At 45.1% G+C, this 17,898-nt stretch overlaps 1 protein-coding gene across 1 annotated transcript in view; it reads right to left on the bottom strand.

Annotated features, from left to right (window-relative positions):
* Window positions 1-16,974, bottom strand: part of EBPL (EBP like) — a 29,105-nt gene extending 12,131 nt beyond the window's left edge. Inside the window, exons 1-2 of the mRNA XM_017873756.1 lie at window positions 16,567-16,974; window positions 688-757 (exon numbers count right to left, since the gene is read on the bottom strand). Of these exons, the coding sequence (XP_017729245.1) occupies window positions 688-757; window positions 16,567-16,737 (241 nt within the window). The 5' untranslated portion in view covers window positions 16,738-16,974. The remainder of the gene's footprint in view (window positions 1-687; window positions 758-16,566) is intronic.
* Between the last annotated feature and the right edge of the window lie 924 nt (window positions 16,975-17,898).

Genomic DNA, 17,898 nt, shown 5'->3' with positions numbered 1-17,898 from the left:
CAGGATGGTCTCCATCTCGTGACCTTGTGATCTGCCCACCTCGGCCTCCCAAAGTGCTGGGTTTACAGGCGTGAGCCACTGCACCCAGCCACTCACTAGCAACATTTTCATTTTATGTATTGTTTTATAGAGATGAACTCTTGCTCTGTCACCTGGGCTGGAGTGCAGTGGTGCAACTGTGGCTCAATGCAGCCTTGAACTTCTAGACTCAAAAGATTCTCCCGCCTCAGCCTCCTGAGTAGCTGGGACTACAGGTGTGCACCACCACACCTGGCTCATTTAAAATCTTTTTTTAAAGATAGGGTCTTGCTGTGTTGCCCAGGCTCAAATATTGTTTAACATACAGCTTTATTAAGATGTAATTCACATGCCACACAATCTACCTATTTAAAGAATTGGTTTTAGTATAATCACAGGTTTGAATCACCACAATCTAATTTTAGAACATTTCATTACCCCAAAAGAAACCTGTGCCCATTAGCAGTCACTCCTCATTTCCCCTCAACACTCCCACCCCTACCCTCATTCCCAGGCAACCAGTAATCTACAATGTCTCTACAGATTCACCTCTTCTGGACATTTCATATAAACGAAATCATACACTATGTGATAGAGGCATTTATTTGACAGTCACACTTGCAATAAACCTCCTCCAACATTTCAAACACAAACATTTTAGTTACTTACATAAAGAAGCAATCAAGCCATCGGAATTTGCAACGTTTCCTACTAAAGACAAGTAGACAAAAGGGCCTTCCTAGAGAGGAGAAAATGAAGACATGCTCTAATACAGCATCACAACCACAGGATGGCACCGTAGACACATGGCATTGCCTGGCTCCACCCCCCACCCTTCTCCATGGCTCACATCCTGGCCAGAGCCTGGGAACATCCACACAACCTTGTGGGATGCGATCCTGGGGCCTGGTTACCCGGATCTTGGAAGTGGGTATGTCTCACCCTAATGTACTATTAATGTTGTTTTCAGTGATTGGCATTGTAAAAGCAGAGATGTGTTCTTTTGCGGAAAAGTGAAATTTTGCATAAGAGTTTATTGTATTAAATAGAGTAAGCTCTAGATTATTCCAGGGATCTTAAGTCTTTGATTAGAACCTCACAGAAGTTCACTTTTTTTTTTTTTACCTCAAAAAAATCTAAGATCTTAAAGAGAAAGGCAATTGAGTTTATACCAGCATTGAGCAATCCTCCCCCCTCTCCTATATATGGGCAAGTTTAGGAAGATTTAAAACAGTTACAGGCTACATTTACCATTCAGGTAATAAAATACCTGCAATTACACTTAGTATTTTCCCATCACTGAAGTGCTTCTTTGCCTAAGATTTCTAAAACAAAATAGCTAGAAGCCACTGGGATATCTAATGGTCATGTTGCTCCTTTGAACACATTTTGCTGCTGGTCAATAGCACTTTTTTCTCATTCCTTTTAAACAAAACAATCACTTGTATGACATTAAAACTGGGTCCTGCCTCCCCAGAGGTCACCACTCTCAATCACGTCTCTTTGCAGTTCCCATGGTGATGTCATAATATACTTACACTATTTCCTTCAACTGCTAGCGGGAAAAGCTATTGTTTCATAGATACTCCTTCCCCTCCCGTTTCCAGTCCTTCGAGTTCCTGATGTATTATTTTATTACTTACTCAAATTTGTAACTTAAAACCTGAAAACTCAGCTCACTCACTCATCAATGTCGTGCAGTCTCTGGGCTTCTTAACCATGTAAGAGTATGACAGCCTCTACCAGGTTCCCCGCACTCTGTTTCCATCTCTCAATTTCTGTCCAGTTTGCTTGTGCATTGTTAAGACTGATTACATGTCCTTTCTTGTTCTCTAAACATATTTGTCTTCCCTGTTTTATCTATAACTGGATTCTACAAGCTGAAAAGCCAATTAACAGTACAATGTTGTGATTATGGAAACAGCGTTCACTGTAATAGGCCACAATTTCTTTCCTTAGGGATCCCGCATCCTGACTCCTGTGTCATTTAAGGATAATGCTGCAAATGAAAATCCTTTTTTTTTTTCCTGAGATAGTCTCACTCTGAAGCACAGGCTGGAGTGCGGTGGTACGATCTCTGCTCACTGCAACCTCCACCTTCTGAGTTCAAGCAATTCTCCTACCTCAGCCTCCTGAGTAGCTGAGATTACAGGTGCCCGCAATCACGCCTGGCTAATTTTGTGTTTCTAGTAGAGATGCGGTTTCCCCATGTTGGCCAGGCTGGTCTCGAACTCCTAACCTCAGGTGATTTGCCCTCCTCGGTCTCCCAAACTGCTGGGATTACAGGCGTGAGCCACTGTGCCTAGCCCAAAATATCCTTTCTTCATGAATTTCTCAAAATCATGCTACATTTTAGTTTGCTTCATATTTGGGCCATGACTTTCTTATGTTTATTCTACAGTTTATAATTACTTTTTTTTTTTCTGATTGAGAAGAGACCTTTCTCCCCAGCTCATGAAATCTTCCAGCTTTTACTGATTTTAATCTCTGCTTGAACAGAGGCTTTGAGGTTGGTTTATTTTGTCTTGTTTTGGCACTCTTTGCAAGTTGCTTAATTGGTAAATGTGGTTTATCTGAGTATATGTAAAAGTCGTATTCTTTTTTTTTTTTTGAGACAGAATCTCGCTCTGTCGCCCAGGGTAGAGTGCAGTGGTGTGATCTTGGACTTGGCTCACTGCAACCTCCGCCTCCTGGGTTCAAGCGATTCCAGTGCCTCAGCCTCTCAAGTAGCTGGGACCACAGGCATGTGACACTACACTCAGCTAATTTTGTCATTTTAGTAGAGATGGGATTTCACCATGTTAGCCAGGCTGGTTTCAAACTCATGGCCTCAAGTGATTTGCCTGCCTCAGCCTCCCAAAGTGCTAGGATTACAGGTGTGAGTCACCGTGCCAGGCTCCAAAATCATATCCTTTAAAGGACATTTAAAAAAATCGTATGAGACAAATAGCTGTGTTTATAAACAAATAAGTACTCCCCAGTCCACTTACTTTGCAACACTTTATTTTACCAGCCAATTTTTTATTTTAGCAGAACCATAGGGTGAAATCCATACCACTTCCTTGTTTTGGCTTGAGAACTTTCTAGACAAAGCACATCCACTGGGCTGGCCAGTGGGGCAATGGGGCTGGGCTGAATTTGACCCTCTCTAGGCCTCAGGCCATCTATCCGTAAGATGAAGGACTTCTTTCCTATAGATTGTGAATCTCATCCTAAAACTAAATGCAACCTCCACTGGCGACCTCTTCTACTGGACTCATTAATAAGACGTGGAGTCTGACACTAGATCGCAGACCTTTCCCCAGAAGCAACTCTGGGTAAGAGCAAGATGGGGATCTGGAAATCAGTAATATGCAGGAACCTATGAGTCTATAACAAATCCGTTTCCTTTTACATCTACCTGTTGAAGTTCTATTCATTTTTCAAATCCCAGCCCCAACTCCCTTCTTCAAGAAACCTTCTTTGACCTCCTAGTGAGAATTAATGTCTCACTCTCCTAAAACTCCCATGTGACTAAGTTTGTTTCTGTAACCAGCAGCTATCCGCTCGGTCCCCAGCTCCCATTGGACCACACATCATTGGGATCTGGAGTACTGTCATCTCTATCTTAGAATCCCCAAGAAACATGGCATTTGTGTTCAGTGTTTGCTAACCTTGATTAAGTTCATACAACAAATTACTTATAAAGGATGCCCTGATGAGGCTTTTAGAACGCCCTATTTTTTACTGTATTAATGTCCTAAATGTAAAGATAGCATAACACATATCAAGTGTAACAAATATTCATGCCTTCAAATGCTGATCAGATGTCACCTCCTCCAGGAAGCAAGATTCTCCTGCTGGGAGGTCGGTGCACTCCTACACAGAAACCTGCTCACTTGTCTCTTTCCAAAACTGCCAGTTCTCTGAGGGCCAATTCTTTGTCTTTTATCTCTATATTCCAAATGGCTAACACATAGTACATGCTAATAAGCGTTTCCTAAAAGAAATAAAATGGAGAATAGAAAACAAGACAGTTAAAAATGGTAATCTGATTAGAAAATGGGTAAAATAAATGAATAGACATCTCACCAGAAAGTACATAATGATGGCAAATAAGCACATGGAAAGATGTTCAACTTCATTAACCACCAAGGAAACACACCTTCAAACCACAGGGAGGTATCACTGCATAAACTATCAGAATGGCGAAAATAAGGCTGGGTGTGGTGGTTCACACCTGTAATCCCAGCACTTTCGGAGGCCTAGGCGGGCGAATCATGAGGTCCGGAGTTTGAGACCAGCCTGGCCAACATGGTGAAACCCCACCTCTACTAATAATACAAAAAAATTAGCTGGGTGTGGTGGTGTGTGCCTGTAGTCCCAGCTACTTAGGAGGCTGAGTAAGGCAGGAGAACTGCTTGAACCGGGAGGCGGAGGTTGCAGTGAGCTAGGATTATGCCAATGCACTCCAGCCTTCACAACAGAGTGAAACTGTGTCAAAAAAAGAAAGGGAAAGGGAAAAGGAAAGGGAAAGGGAGGAAGGGAGGAAAGAAGGGAGGGAGGGAGGGAGGAAGGGAGGAAAGAAGGGAGGGAGGGAAGGAGGGAGGAAGAAAGGAAGGAAAGGAAAGGAAGGGAGGAAAGGAAGGGAGAAAAGGAAGGAAGGGAAGGAAGGCAGGCAAAAATAAAAAATAGTGGCAACATCAAATAGTGGTAAGGATGTAGAAAAACGGAAACAAACACACATTTCTGAAGGGATAGAAGCGGTACAGTCACTAAAAAAAACTAGAGTTTGGCAGTTTCTTCTAAAACTAAATATGCAATGACCATATGACCCAGCAATTCCACATTTGGGTATTTCTCTCAGAAAATAAAACTTATGTTTATACAAAACAAGTACACGAATGTTCATAGCAGCTTTATTTGTGGTAACTAAAACTGATGTTCTTCAAAAAGCCAATCCCAAAAGATTACATAGTGATTACATTCATTTTTATTTCTGTATTTATTTTATGAGATACAGTTTTGCTCTGTCGCTCAGGCAAGAGTGCAGTGGCTCGATCTTGGCTCACTGCAACCTCCACTTCCCATGGTAAGGAATTCTCGTGCCTTAGCCTCCCGAGTAGCTGGGATTACAGGCATGCACCACCACGCCCTCCTTAATTTTTGTATTATTAGTAGAGATGGGGTTTCAGCATGTTGGCCAGGATCCTGCAGTTGCAGGGGCTCCCTGCCTTCATGCTTGAAACAGGTGAGCAGGGGACTCAGACCACAGTGGATACAAGAAACACAGCACCTGAGGTTCCAGACAGCCTGAGGCTTAGCTCCTCCAGGACCCTCTCCAGACCCAAAGTGTCCTGGGTATCCTGGTCTGGATCAGCCTAAATGAGCACAGGCAAAAAGCAACAGAGATCTGCAGCATGTGTCAGGCAGGGCACACCTCAAAAGCAAGCAGTTTGCCACCTCCTTCCCCGCAGATGCACTTTTGTATCAGACACACTGGTGTTTCAGCACTCAACAGTACTTGAGTTGCCTGATTATTCAGGTCTCAATAAACCACAGTGCAAACCTGCTTACTTCTCTCTCCATCTTCTGCTCTCCTGCAGGCAAAAGATACTTGAATAACACTGCACCTAGGTTCCCAGCCACAGGAGACTCAGAATGCCCTCCCTCCCCACCCCCCCCACACGTGCACAGACACACACGCCCGTGCACAGGCGCGCACACACACACACATGCACACACGCTAACCAGGGGTGGTGGACTTCAACCCGGTGAGAGGTGCTGAGGTGCTGAAACTCAACGTCCCTCCTCACAGGAACCAATGGGAATGTTCATGTAAGTTTGGCGCCATGTTGAGGGTTAAAATAAACACTAGCACAAAAAGGATGAAGAGTAAGGAGAGTTGACGGCCATGACTAGAACAGAAAGGAAAAAACTCCCACTATTCACACACTCTCTTGTGCCCTCTTGGTAAAGGACCAGGCATCAAAATGCCAGCTCTGGGTGACACATGCTGAGCAAATTCTTTCTTGTCCATTTAGGACTGCAGAGGAGCTGCCCAGAATCAGGCTTTTCCTCCCTCTGATCAGGGGCCTTTTCTCCTCCCTAAACCAATGTCTGCAGTGCCCACAACGCCTACGGCACGAAGATATTTCAGTGGATTTTTCTTTACTCTTCTGATATTTCTTCTGGTGGTATACCTTTTAAAATTTTACCTTTAAAAAAAATTATATAAGCCCAGGAGTTCAAGATGGGCCTGGGCAACATGTGAAACCCCATCTCTACAAAAAATACAAAATTAGTTGGGTGTGGTGTAGTCCCAGGTGGGTAAGGTGGAAGGACCACGTGAGCCCAGGAGGTCGAGGCTGCAGTGAGATGAGATTGTGCCACTGCACTCCAGCCTGGGCAACAAAGCAAGACCCTGTTTAAAAAAAACAAACAAACATGACTGGGTGCCGTGGCTCATACCTGTAACCCCAGCACTTTGGGAGGCTGAGGTGGGCAGATCACAATGTCAGGAGATGGAGACCATCCTGGCCAACATGGTGAAACCCTGTCTCTACTAAAAATACGAAAATTAGCCAGGCGTGGTAGCATGCACCTGTAGTCCCAGCTACTCGGGAGGCTGAGGCAGGAGAATTGCTTGAACCCGGGAGGCAGAGGTTGCAGTGAGCTGAGATCGCACCACCACACTCCAGCCTGGCAACAGAGCGAGACTCTATCTCAAAACACAAAACAAAACAAAACAAAAAAATCCCACAAAGCAAACAAGCAAAAATATCTATGATATATGTTTAAAAAAAACAAAAAACTATAAAAAGGTACAAAGCAAAGAATAAAAGCGTCTCTCCCTCCTGACTCCCAATCACATTTCCCAGAGATGACCACTGTTAAATTCCATGGTAGCCTTCAAGACATTTTTCAGGTTTATATTAATAAGCACTTATAAATATTTAAAATATTTTCTCCCTGCTATGAATTTTCCTACTATTAACCCAGAGGGTGATGAGGAAAATTTCGTAATACTTATTTAAGTCCCACATATCAAAAAATTTGGTTTAAAAAATACAGGAAAGTTCCTACTGGACATATGTTATAAAACATAACTGAACTATACTTAATTGAGCTAACAAAATCAGCTTAAAAATTAAAATGTATTATAGCAAATAAAGAAAGGCCAGTCTCATTTTTCTCTTAAAATGTCCAGGCATGTAATTTTTTTTTTTTTAGGATGGTCTCGCTCTGTTGCCCAGGCTGGAATGCAGTGGCATGATCTCAGCTCACTACAACCTCTGCCTCCTGGGTTCAAGCAATTCTTCTGCCTCAGCCTCCCAAGTAGCTGGGATTATAGGCACACACCACCACGCCTGGCTAATTTTGGTATTTTTAGTAGAGACAGGTTTTCCCCATGCTGGCCAGACTGGTCTCGAACTCCTGACCTCAGGTGATCCGCCTGCCTCCGCCTCCCAAAATGCAGGGATTACAAGGGTGAGCCACCACGCCCGGCCCAGGCATATAAGGGTTTTAACAACATATTTTATAGACTTAAAGACAGCTATAAGTCAAAGCTCAGATCAAACAAATGATGAAGTTATGCCAGCTACTTCCATTGATAATTAAATATCCAATTTAAAGAGCATGCTCAATTTACTCATTCTAATCCTTAAGGAAAATTTAGCTGAAAAGTTCTTACAGAAATAAAAAGAACACATACTGAGGCTGAGTATGTATTTGAATGTATCTGTTTTTTGTTGTCAGTATGTTTGAATGAAGACCTAGAGAAAGCAGGGCAACATTCACCTTCAAGAGTGGGAGAATGAAGTGGAGCAGGAATAGAATCAGTATATAAATCCTGTCAGCATTTATTAGCATTTGCAAATCTGACTCACAAAACCTCAGCCTAATCAGACTGGATTTTTGCACGTCATGGCAACAGCATACATCATTGTTTCTGGAGGGATCAGCTGCAGCAGCCTCCTACGGTCCTTTGGTGACAAGGCTTTAATGACTCCATAAATGTATGCTGCCCAGCTGCTGCCCGCTTAATGAGATTACCATGTCCACTTGAGGGAACCTGCTCAGCAGCCAGTTGTCACCTAACATTCACAGGAGACCACGCTGGTCTCTTTTAGAACTACCAGGATCAAACCGTCACATGAGTTCTATGGTTCCTACAACATAGCAGTATACTGTTTGATTTAGGACTTGAAACACTTTTCTCTCTTTTCAAGAATATACCCTTCTCTGCCAGAAGGTTGTTACTTCTCAGATTAAAGATGTGAAAGGAAACCTTCCAAGGCTCGTCTTAATTGGACAAATACATCGTCACTTTAGTACACAGGGATGGGATGACAAAAGCTAATCCAGGTATGGAATATGGCAAGGAGGATTCACTAAGAGGATGGAGGAGGAGAGAATTACATTTACGGAATTCTGGCAAGTGCCAGGTGCCTTACATCCTTGCCATTCAAACACGGTCAATGAATCACAGCCTGGCAATCACTTGGGGGCTGGTTACCACTGCAGAATCTCGGATGATCCCTGGATGATTTGTGTGCATGGTCAAGCTTGAGAAGCACCGCGCTGTCATAAGGCTTTATTTAATTCTCACAGTCCTTTGAAGAAAACATTTCCATACTTCACAGGTAAGAAAACTAAGACAGAAAGTTTCCTTCTTTTCCTCCTCATTACAGAAAGGATTTGCAGGGGAAAGGGGCATGCCCAAGTTTCTGAGTTGGTCATCGGGAAAGCTGGCGTTCAGGGGTGCACCTGCTGCCCCCAAATGCCTGTGCTCTTTCCACCTTCCCCCACTGCCCCAGGCTCCTTGAATGATGATCAGACCCCATCTAGAACCATGTTTAGGAACTGGTGCTGCATGCATGCATGCATGCATTCATTCATCCATTTATTTATTGAGCTAGAGTCTTGCTCTGTCACTTGCTTACTGCAACTTCCACCTCCCAGGTTCAACCAATTCTCATGCCTCAGCCTCCCAAGTAGCTGGGATTACAGGTGTGCACTGCCACACCTGGCAAATTTTTTGTATTTTTAGTAGAGACGGGGTTTCATCATGTTGGCCAGGCTGGTCTTGAACTCCCGACCTAAGGTGATCCGCCCACCTCAGCCTCCCAAAGTGCTGGGATTACAAGCCTGAGCTCACACCTGTAATCCCAGCACCTTGGGAGGCCGAGGCAGGTGGATCACGAGGTCAGGAGATTGAGACCATCCTGGCTAACACGGTGAAACTCTGTCTCTACTAAAAATACAAAAAAAGTTAGCGGGGCATGGTGGCAGGCGCCTGTAGTCCCAGCTACTCAGGAGGCTGAGGCAGGAGAATGGCATGAACCTGGGAAGCGGAGCTTGCAGTGAGCTGAGATTACGCCACTGCGCTCCAGCCTGGGTGACGGAATGAGACTCCGTCTCAAAAACAAAAACAAAGAACAAAAAACAAAAAACAAGCCTGAGCCACCACACCAGGCCTGGTACTGCATTTGAAAATGCAACCTGTGGCATGTATGAGGGTGAGTGGTAAGTTTCAGTCATATACGTCTATCAGAATGACTAAAACAAAAGTAAAAACCACAAACATGCTAAGTGCTGGTGAGGCTGTGGGGGAACAGGAACTCTCACACACTGCTAGTGGGAACGCACAATGGTACAGCCACCACGGAAAGCAGGTTGGCAGTTTCTACTAAAATGAAAGAATCCCACTCCAAGGCCTTGGCCTAGGAGAAAGAAAAATATGCCCACACAGACTTGGATGCAGATATCTATTAGCAGCATTATTTGTAATAGTCAAAAACTAGGAACAACCCATTTGTTCATTAACTGATAGATAAATGAATTGAGATACATCCACAGACTGGAACACTACACAGCAACGTATGTTAAATAAAGACTTTGTACGTATGATTTCATTTTTATAAAATTACAGGAGCAGCAAAACTTTAAACACAGAAGGCAGATGGATGTTTGTTGGGGCTGGTGATGGGGACTGGGATCCTCTTCAAAGGGACATGAGAAAACTTTTACTAGAAGCGTGATGGAAACGTTCTGTACTGTGATTGCAAGGGTGGTTACACAACTCTACACAATCCCTCAAATTCACCAAACTGTACACAGAATGGGTGAGTTTTATTATACATAAATTATAACAATAAAGCTGGAGGGAGGAAAAGGGGAGTTTAGAAAAGTGGCTGGTAACGATATAAATACAGGTATATCTCAACAGCTTTCCCTATAGTAACAATAATCAGTCTAAATACAAAGGAAAGGCCAGGCGCAGTGGCTCACGCCTGTAATTCCAGCACTCTGGGAGGCCGAGGCGGGTGGATCACCTGAGGCCAGGAGTTTGAGACCAGCCTGGGCAACATGGCAAAATCCCTTCTCTACTAGAAACACACACTAAAATTAGCTGGGCATGGTGGCACATGCCTGTCATTCCAGCTACATGGGAGGCTGAGGCAGGAGAACTGCTTGAACCCAGGAGGCAGAGGCTACAGTGAACTGAGATCGTGCCACTGCACTCCAGCCTGGGCGACAGAGGGAGACTCTGTCTCAAAAAATTAAATTAAATTAAATTAAACAAATACAAAGGAGAAATACAGTAGCAATGAAAATATAAAATGTTTTGAAATAAACTTTAAGAGACTATAACAGAAGATTTAAACAAATTGTGATCTACCCAGTTCTTAGAAGGGAGATTGTATTATAAAATATCATTTAATCTCAAACTAATCTATAAAGCTAAGAAAGCCACAATCAAAATACCAAGTATTAGAACTTGGCAAAGTGAAATTATTTTTTATTTTGAGACAGGATCTCACTCTGTCCCCAGGCTAGAGTGCAGTGGCGCGATCTCTGCTCACTGCAACCTCTGCCTCCCAGGCTCAAGCGATTCTCCTACCTCAGCCTCCCGAATAGCTGGGATTGCAGGTGCATGCTACTGCACACCTGGCTAATTTTGTACACACCTAGTCAGCAAAGTGAATTTAAAAGTACATTTGGAAGAATATATCATAAGTTTTAAAGTGTTTAAAAAAGAATAGTAGGGAGAAATTAGCTTTATCAGATATTGAACTACATTATAGTGCTGAAATTTTCAATATCTGATAAAACAGTGGCTAGAACTGGAACCAAAAGATTCATAAAACAGAACTAAATTCAAAATCCCCAAACATATCTATGCATATAAAATACTTCAGTATATGATAAAGGTGGCATTTCAAATAAGTGGGGAAAGAACGGATCAATAAAGAACGGATCAATAAAGAACGGATCAATAAAGAACGGATCAATAAAGAACGGATCAATAAAGAACGGATCAATAAAGGGGTGACAACACTTTCTTGCCCTTTCTCCCCAAAAGCATAATAAAGTGTGGGTGAAACTGTTTGTACCAATACATGAACACCTAAGATCATTAAGGAAAAGACAAACATCCCCACTGAAAACAGGCTATAGAAGGAGGATCTCAAGATCTATGCCCCAGAATCTCATCCCAAAGCCTAGCACCAAAACAGCAAAACAGTCCTCCTTCAAGAAAACTGAAGGCAGCCGGGCATGGTGGCTCACGCCTGTAATCTCAGCACTTTGGGAAGCTCAGGCAGGTGGATCACGAGGTCAGGAGGTCGAGACCAGCTTGACTAACATGGTGAAACCCTGTCTCTACTAAAATACGAAAATTAGCCGGGCATGGTGGCACATGCCTGTAATACCAGCTACTCGGGAGGCTGAAGCAGAAGAATCACTTGAACCTGGGAGGTGGAGGTTGCAGTGAGCCAAGATCATGCTACTGCACTCCAGCCTGGGCGAGAGAGTGAGACTTCGTCTCAAAACTCCTCCATGGCCAAGCACACATCAGAGAGCGAGAGCTGCCCGCTGTGCCTGCACTTTTACCCTTCCTCAGCCATCCTCTCGCCCAGACCTTTATTTTCAAAAGAACCAAGATCCCCCAGCCTGCCCCGAGGTGCCTCTGGAGCTACCCTCCTGCCCTTCCTCCTCCCACCACCAAACTCCTGCAGTACTTGCATCTACTGCCCAGCTTCTCCTCTACCCGGCCTGTAAGTGTTTGGCTTCTGGAGCCTCCCTCCCATCAACCCCACTCTCACCACTGACTTTCTGGTTGCCAGGTACCTCACCTTTTATTTTCTGTCTTTGTTTTTAATGGTGCTACAGCAATTTATCAGTGTTCTTGAAATTCCATTCCGTGGATCCCAGGACCCCAGCGCCCTCCTGGTTCGTGGTCTTGCCCACTCTCTCCTAGGATAGATATTTTAAAAGATCCTGCTCTTATTCCTCAGCTCTTTTACCCTTCTGTCCTCTCCAGCTCACCAAAAGCACTCATACCTGGGGCTTCCTGCTGTCTCCCCCAACTCAGAAAACAATTCCCAGCACTCTCTCTTCTGCCCTGACTCTGTCTCTCCAACTCAGTTCATATTTTCAATTGCCTTCTGGCCATTCTCTCTCTCTTCTTTTTGAGATGGGGTCTCACTCTGTCACCCAGGCTGGAGTGCAGTGGCGTAATCATAGCTCACTGCAGCCTCGATCTCCTGGGTTCAAGCAATCCTCCCACTTCAGCCTTCTGAGTAGCTGGGATCACGGGCATGCAGCACCACGCCCAGCTAATTTTTCTGCAGAGATGAGGCCTCACTATGTTAGCAAGGCTGGTCTCGCAACTCCTAGCCTCAAGCAATCCTGCCTCAGCCTCCCGAAGTGCTGATTACAGGTGTGAGCCACTGCCCAGCACTATTCTCTCTTAACCACACACTAGGACCCCCGACTCATAATTCTAAAGCCAGATTTTGCTGTCTTACTTTAATATGCTCACCATTACCCATGTTGCTCAGGCCCTAAGCCCCAAGATCATGTCCACCCCCAATCTACAAGCGGCCACTTTGACTTACCACATTCTCCCCTGGAAGTCTCTCACAGTTCACTTTCCTCCCCACTTTACCTTCCAACACCACCTTGGCTTGCCTCTTTTTTAAAAAAATGACTCCCCAAACTACAGCAGTTGCTTTTTGTTGATCTTCTTGCCCCTTAACTCCATCCCTTCCAGTCCAACCTGCACCATGTTGGGAGACAATTCTCCATGAATATCTCACATCCTGCACTGTCTGGGTCTCTGAGCAAAGACATTTACATCAATTTTAAGAATGTTTCTATAATGAGCCTTTCCAGGGTAGTAAACCTGGGAGAGAGCTCCCTCCAGAGAGGTTCTAGGTGGTAAAGATCAAGACCTCACCTTCTCCTCCTCAGAGGTTTACATTCCTAAGATAAGGTCTCTCCAGAGAGAAGTATGGGCAGGCCACCACCAGCTCACAATAAGATGGACACATAGTTCTGGGGTCCCTTTCTTGTAATGCACCCCACTGCATGTACAGGCAGTAACATCTGGCCTTCATTATGTTGCCCCGTGGGGCTTGGGCCTTGGGGAATCAAACTGGACTACCTTGTTAACTTCTAAGTTTGGTAAAATCTCAGACCCCAGCGTTTCTGACTTAACACATCACCACCAAATTATCTTTCTGAAGATCTGCTTTGGCCACGTGATTTCCCTGCTTGAAATCCTTCAATGGCTTCCCACTACAGAATACAGTTCTTACCTGTCACCTTTCCAGCTGGTCCTCCCACTTCTTCCTTATGTAAACCCTGTGCTCCTGTCAATCTGGACTCCAGGATGTATTCCATACACAGGCATTCATATACTGCCTCATGTTTCTGGACATGCCTGAACGCTATACTTAGACTGCAGAAGAGATAAAATTTTACCCATGAAGCACCAGTGCCTAGGCTGCCACCGTTTCCTTCTTCCAGTATGTTACCATGGCTCCTTCCGGGTAGGCTGATGGGAAGTCAGCCTGCTCTCTGCTGTAGTCATAACGAGCTGAACTGATGATCAGTGCTGGGGCCCAAGGTGACTGTGCTCTGGTTGGACATCTGGAAAATGAACTGCCCCTGAGAATGCTTGGCTTGAAACTGTCCAACAGGATAGTTCTCAATTTGATGGCAGCCAAAAAACCTACAGAGCTCCTCTCTTTAAGAAGTGTCAGGGGGTAAGAAGAGGCAACTCATCTTCTAGTAAATAAGTGAGTTGTAATTTTGGTTCTCCCCTAAGCTCTACATCTTAGTGTTAGCTTGTCCCACATTTCTGGGTGTTCTTGCAATAAACTCCCAAGCAAAGACAACATGGGCATGTATTTTCTTGCAGCCTCAACTGCTTAATTCAAGTGCTCTCCCCACTGATCTCTGAGACACGTGTACAAAGACGTTGGTGGATGCATTTTATTGTGGTGGACACAATAAAAATGTGTTCACTAATATGGGCTGGTTAAGTGATCATATTCATCAAATATAAGATACATCCCAATCTCAGAGACATTAAAATATCAATCAAATGGCCTACAGTAGTTACGTGATATAGTTGATTGATCTAATATGTGAAAAAATGTGGGTCTTAGACTTGGAGAACTAAGGCATGGTGTATTCACACAGTGGACTACTTTGCAGCTGGGGTAGGTAATGGCATAAAAGGAGGTGTGTGTTGTGTTACCTGTAAAAACCTGTGCTTGAAAAACAGTTTTAAACCAGGTGGTGAACACACGCATATAGTTTAAGTATTTTACAGCTTTTGTATGTCTAAGATATGTTATATACTTTTCTTTTTTTCCCCAAGCTGGAGTCTTGGAAAAGTCCAAGGCTGGAGTGCAGTGGCTTGATCATGGCTCACTACAACCGCCACCTCCTCCCAGGTTCAAGCAATTATCCTGCCTCAGCCTCCCGACTATCTGGGATTACAGGCACCTGTCACCACATCCGGCTAATTTTTGTATTTTTAGTAGAGATGGGGTTTCACCATGTTGGCCAGGCTGGTCTTGAACTTCTGACCTCGTGATCCACCCACCTCAGCCTCCCAAAATGCTGAGATTACAGGCATGAGCCACTGTGTCCAATATGTTATACATTTTTATACATATACATTCTGATATGCTATACAGTTATACCCAGCCAATATGTTACACATTTTTCTCCAACTAGGACTAGCAACATTTTTGTTATGTTATACATTTTGTTATACATAACAAATTATGTTATACATTTTTTCTAACTGGGCCTAGCAACCTGCTTTATCTCTCCTGTTCTGTGGGAGACCTGGTGTTCAAGTGATAGCTTAAAAATCAATTCTCAGCTGGTCGCAGTGGCTCACGCCTGTAATCCCAGCACTTTGGGAGGCCAAGGCGGGCAGATCATCCGATGTTAGGGGTTCGAGACCAGTCTGGCCAACATAGTGAAACCTCATCTCTACTAAAAATACAAAAATTAGCCGGGCGTGGTGTCAGGCGCCTGTAATCCCAGCTACTCCAGAGGCTGAGGCAGGAGAATCGCTTTAACCCAGGAGGCGGCAGTGCACCGAGATAGTGCCACCACACTCCAGCCTGGGGACAGAGTTAGACTCTCTCAAGAACAAAAATAAAAAAATAAAAAATAAATAAAAAGACAAAAACAAATTAATTCTATAAAGGAGCTGAGAGAAACATTCACTGTCCCTTATCTCTACATGTTGCTTATCAGAATAAAAAGAATTCCAGCAACATCAGTCATGGGCACAAAGCCAACCCGCAAACATTTACAGAACTCGGTGATTACCCAGAACTCGGCTTGCTTTCTCAATACTACTGACTTTGGTTTCAGTTAGGCACAGGTGTGTCTAAACAAGGTCAACTTTACAAAAATAAAAGATATTTGGGCATAGTTTTAAAAAAATAAAGTGTGTGTGCGCGCGCGCGTGTGGTGGGGGGGCGGGGCATTTCAATATAAATGCCTTAAACACAACCTTCCTGGCTATTTTATAAAATGGGTTGAATCTCTAAGGACACATATTTCCTAAAACCTCGACTGATACACAGAGTGCAAAATTGGGAGCCAGACTACACCGCCTCAGAATCATGCCAGCTGTGTGGCACTGGAAAGTCACCTAACTTTGCAGCGCCTACCTTCACCTCTGTAAAATGGGGGACAATAATAACTCATTTATGGATGCTGTAAAGAACTGAAATTTAAAACTCAGTAATGCGCCTGGCACACATTAGACGCGGGTGTTTCGTTTGTCTTGGCAAAGGCTTCGGGTTTTGGGCCAATAGCCTTGCTGCCTCTGGAGCAAGCATCTCTCCCTTGCACCCTACCCTCTGGGGCATTGAAAAATTACCTCAACTCTACTCTCAATTATTTCCAGTTCAACATTTATGTGCAGGTTACAAAGCCGAGGAAACTAAGGTTCTAGCCTTTGGGTATCTTCTAAACTAACACAGCACGTACAGAATTTTTTTAAGTTTGGTGGAGGAATCGGCAGCACAAGGCAAGCGGCGTTCTGTTCACAGACCTGGGAATCAGAACTCTGGGCGCTGCGGCCTCCAGGCGCCTCTCGGGTCCCCGCAGACTTCCTGCCCCAGGGGGAGGGGCGGTCAGCTCGCTGCAGAAAGCCGCCGGACCCCCTCAGCCCGCCTTGCCGCCCCCGACTCCCACTCTCTGGGATTGGGAGCGAAGGGTCTAGGCGATGGCACTTACCAGCGCGAAGTGCACCAGCGCGTCGTAGCAGAGCCAGATGAGCGCCCCGCGGTCGGCCGCCCCTCGCCCGCGGCCCAGGCGCAGGCCCAGAGCGCAGCCCGCCGCTAGCAGCGCGGCGCACAGCAGCAGCGACCCGCCAGCTTCGGCCCCCAGCTCCCACTCAGCGCCCATGCTTCCGGCTCCCGAAGCCGGCGGCCCGAGACCACGCGGCAGAGGAAAGCGGGGACAGAAACGACGGGGCGGGGCTGGCCAGAAAGGGGCGGAGCCCGATGGCCAAGGAGGAGCGGAGCTGAATGGCCAAGGCGGTCGGGGAGGCACGGGGCTCCTCGGCAGGGTCGGGACCAGAGCGAGGATTCCCTGCCCGCCTCGCACCCTCGCCAGCCTGCTGAGCCCAGAGGTGTTGTCAGGTCCCGCGCATGGAGGTTCCGTAGGAGGAACGTGCTCACCAACTTGCTCAACTTCCTCGACCAAACCTGTTCCCAAACCAAGCCCAAAGGATTGGGGGCCACCCCTTTGATGTTGTTTGATTTTAAGAAGGCTCAAACTTTAAGCCACAAAGTGAAGCCCAGGTAGTGGAAATTTTGCCAGTAGACCGGGGCAGAATTTTAGAGGCAAAAGGTTTTAATTAGGCTCCTGCAAGCCTTACCAAGGAGGTGGGGGGGCCAAGGGTGTTTTCAGCCACCAGCCGGCTTAAAGCCCTTGTGGCCTACTCTGACAATCTTTCCATTTCTCCAGAAAAGTAGAAGTGTGGGTGAGAGGAGCGGCAAGTCCTATTGGCTTGGCGATAGATGTGTTTCACCTGTGGCAGGCCAGGTCTCACTATCGTAGGCCTCCATCACAACTGTTTCAGCACTGACTGACTGGTTAAGTTAAATATTAAAAGCTGAAAGAGTCAGTGCCCATATACAAAGGCTGGAATGTAACAAAAGCCCACGAAGTTTTGCCTAGGCCTTTCTTGGGCCTTGAAGCATGACAAGATAAGGAAGGAATTCTTAACAGGACCCGTTTAGGATTAAACAAGTTTTATTGGGGGGGTCTGAAGAAACTCCCCAGGCCTCCACAAACAAGTTTACTGGGGGTCTGGAGGAATTCCACAAGCCTCCATGATTTAGCAGGAGACAAAATAAGGGTAATCATCCCAGCACCCAGACCCATTTAGATTAAGTAAATTTACTGAGGCTCCAGAGGAAGGTCTTCAGGATCAGAAGTTGTTAATCACTTATGTCTTTAGATGAATGCACTCTTACACGTAGACATATAGCTTAGAAGGTATATACACGCTGGAAAAACTTTGTAATTATGAGTTGGTCTGGCAATAATTTCCAGACCTTC

This window comes from Rhinopithecus bieti, unplaced genomic scaffold, assembly GCF_001698545.2.
Source record: "Rhinopithecus bieti isolate Rb0 unplaced genomic scaffold, ASM169854v2 scaffold_7398, whole genome shotgun sequence".
Classification (NCBI taxonomy): Eukaryota; Metazoa; Chordata; class Mammalia; order Primates; family Cercopithecidae; genus Rhinopithecus; species Rhinopithecus bieti.
This window is presented reverse-complemented; position numbering and strand designations above follow the sequence as displayed.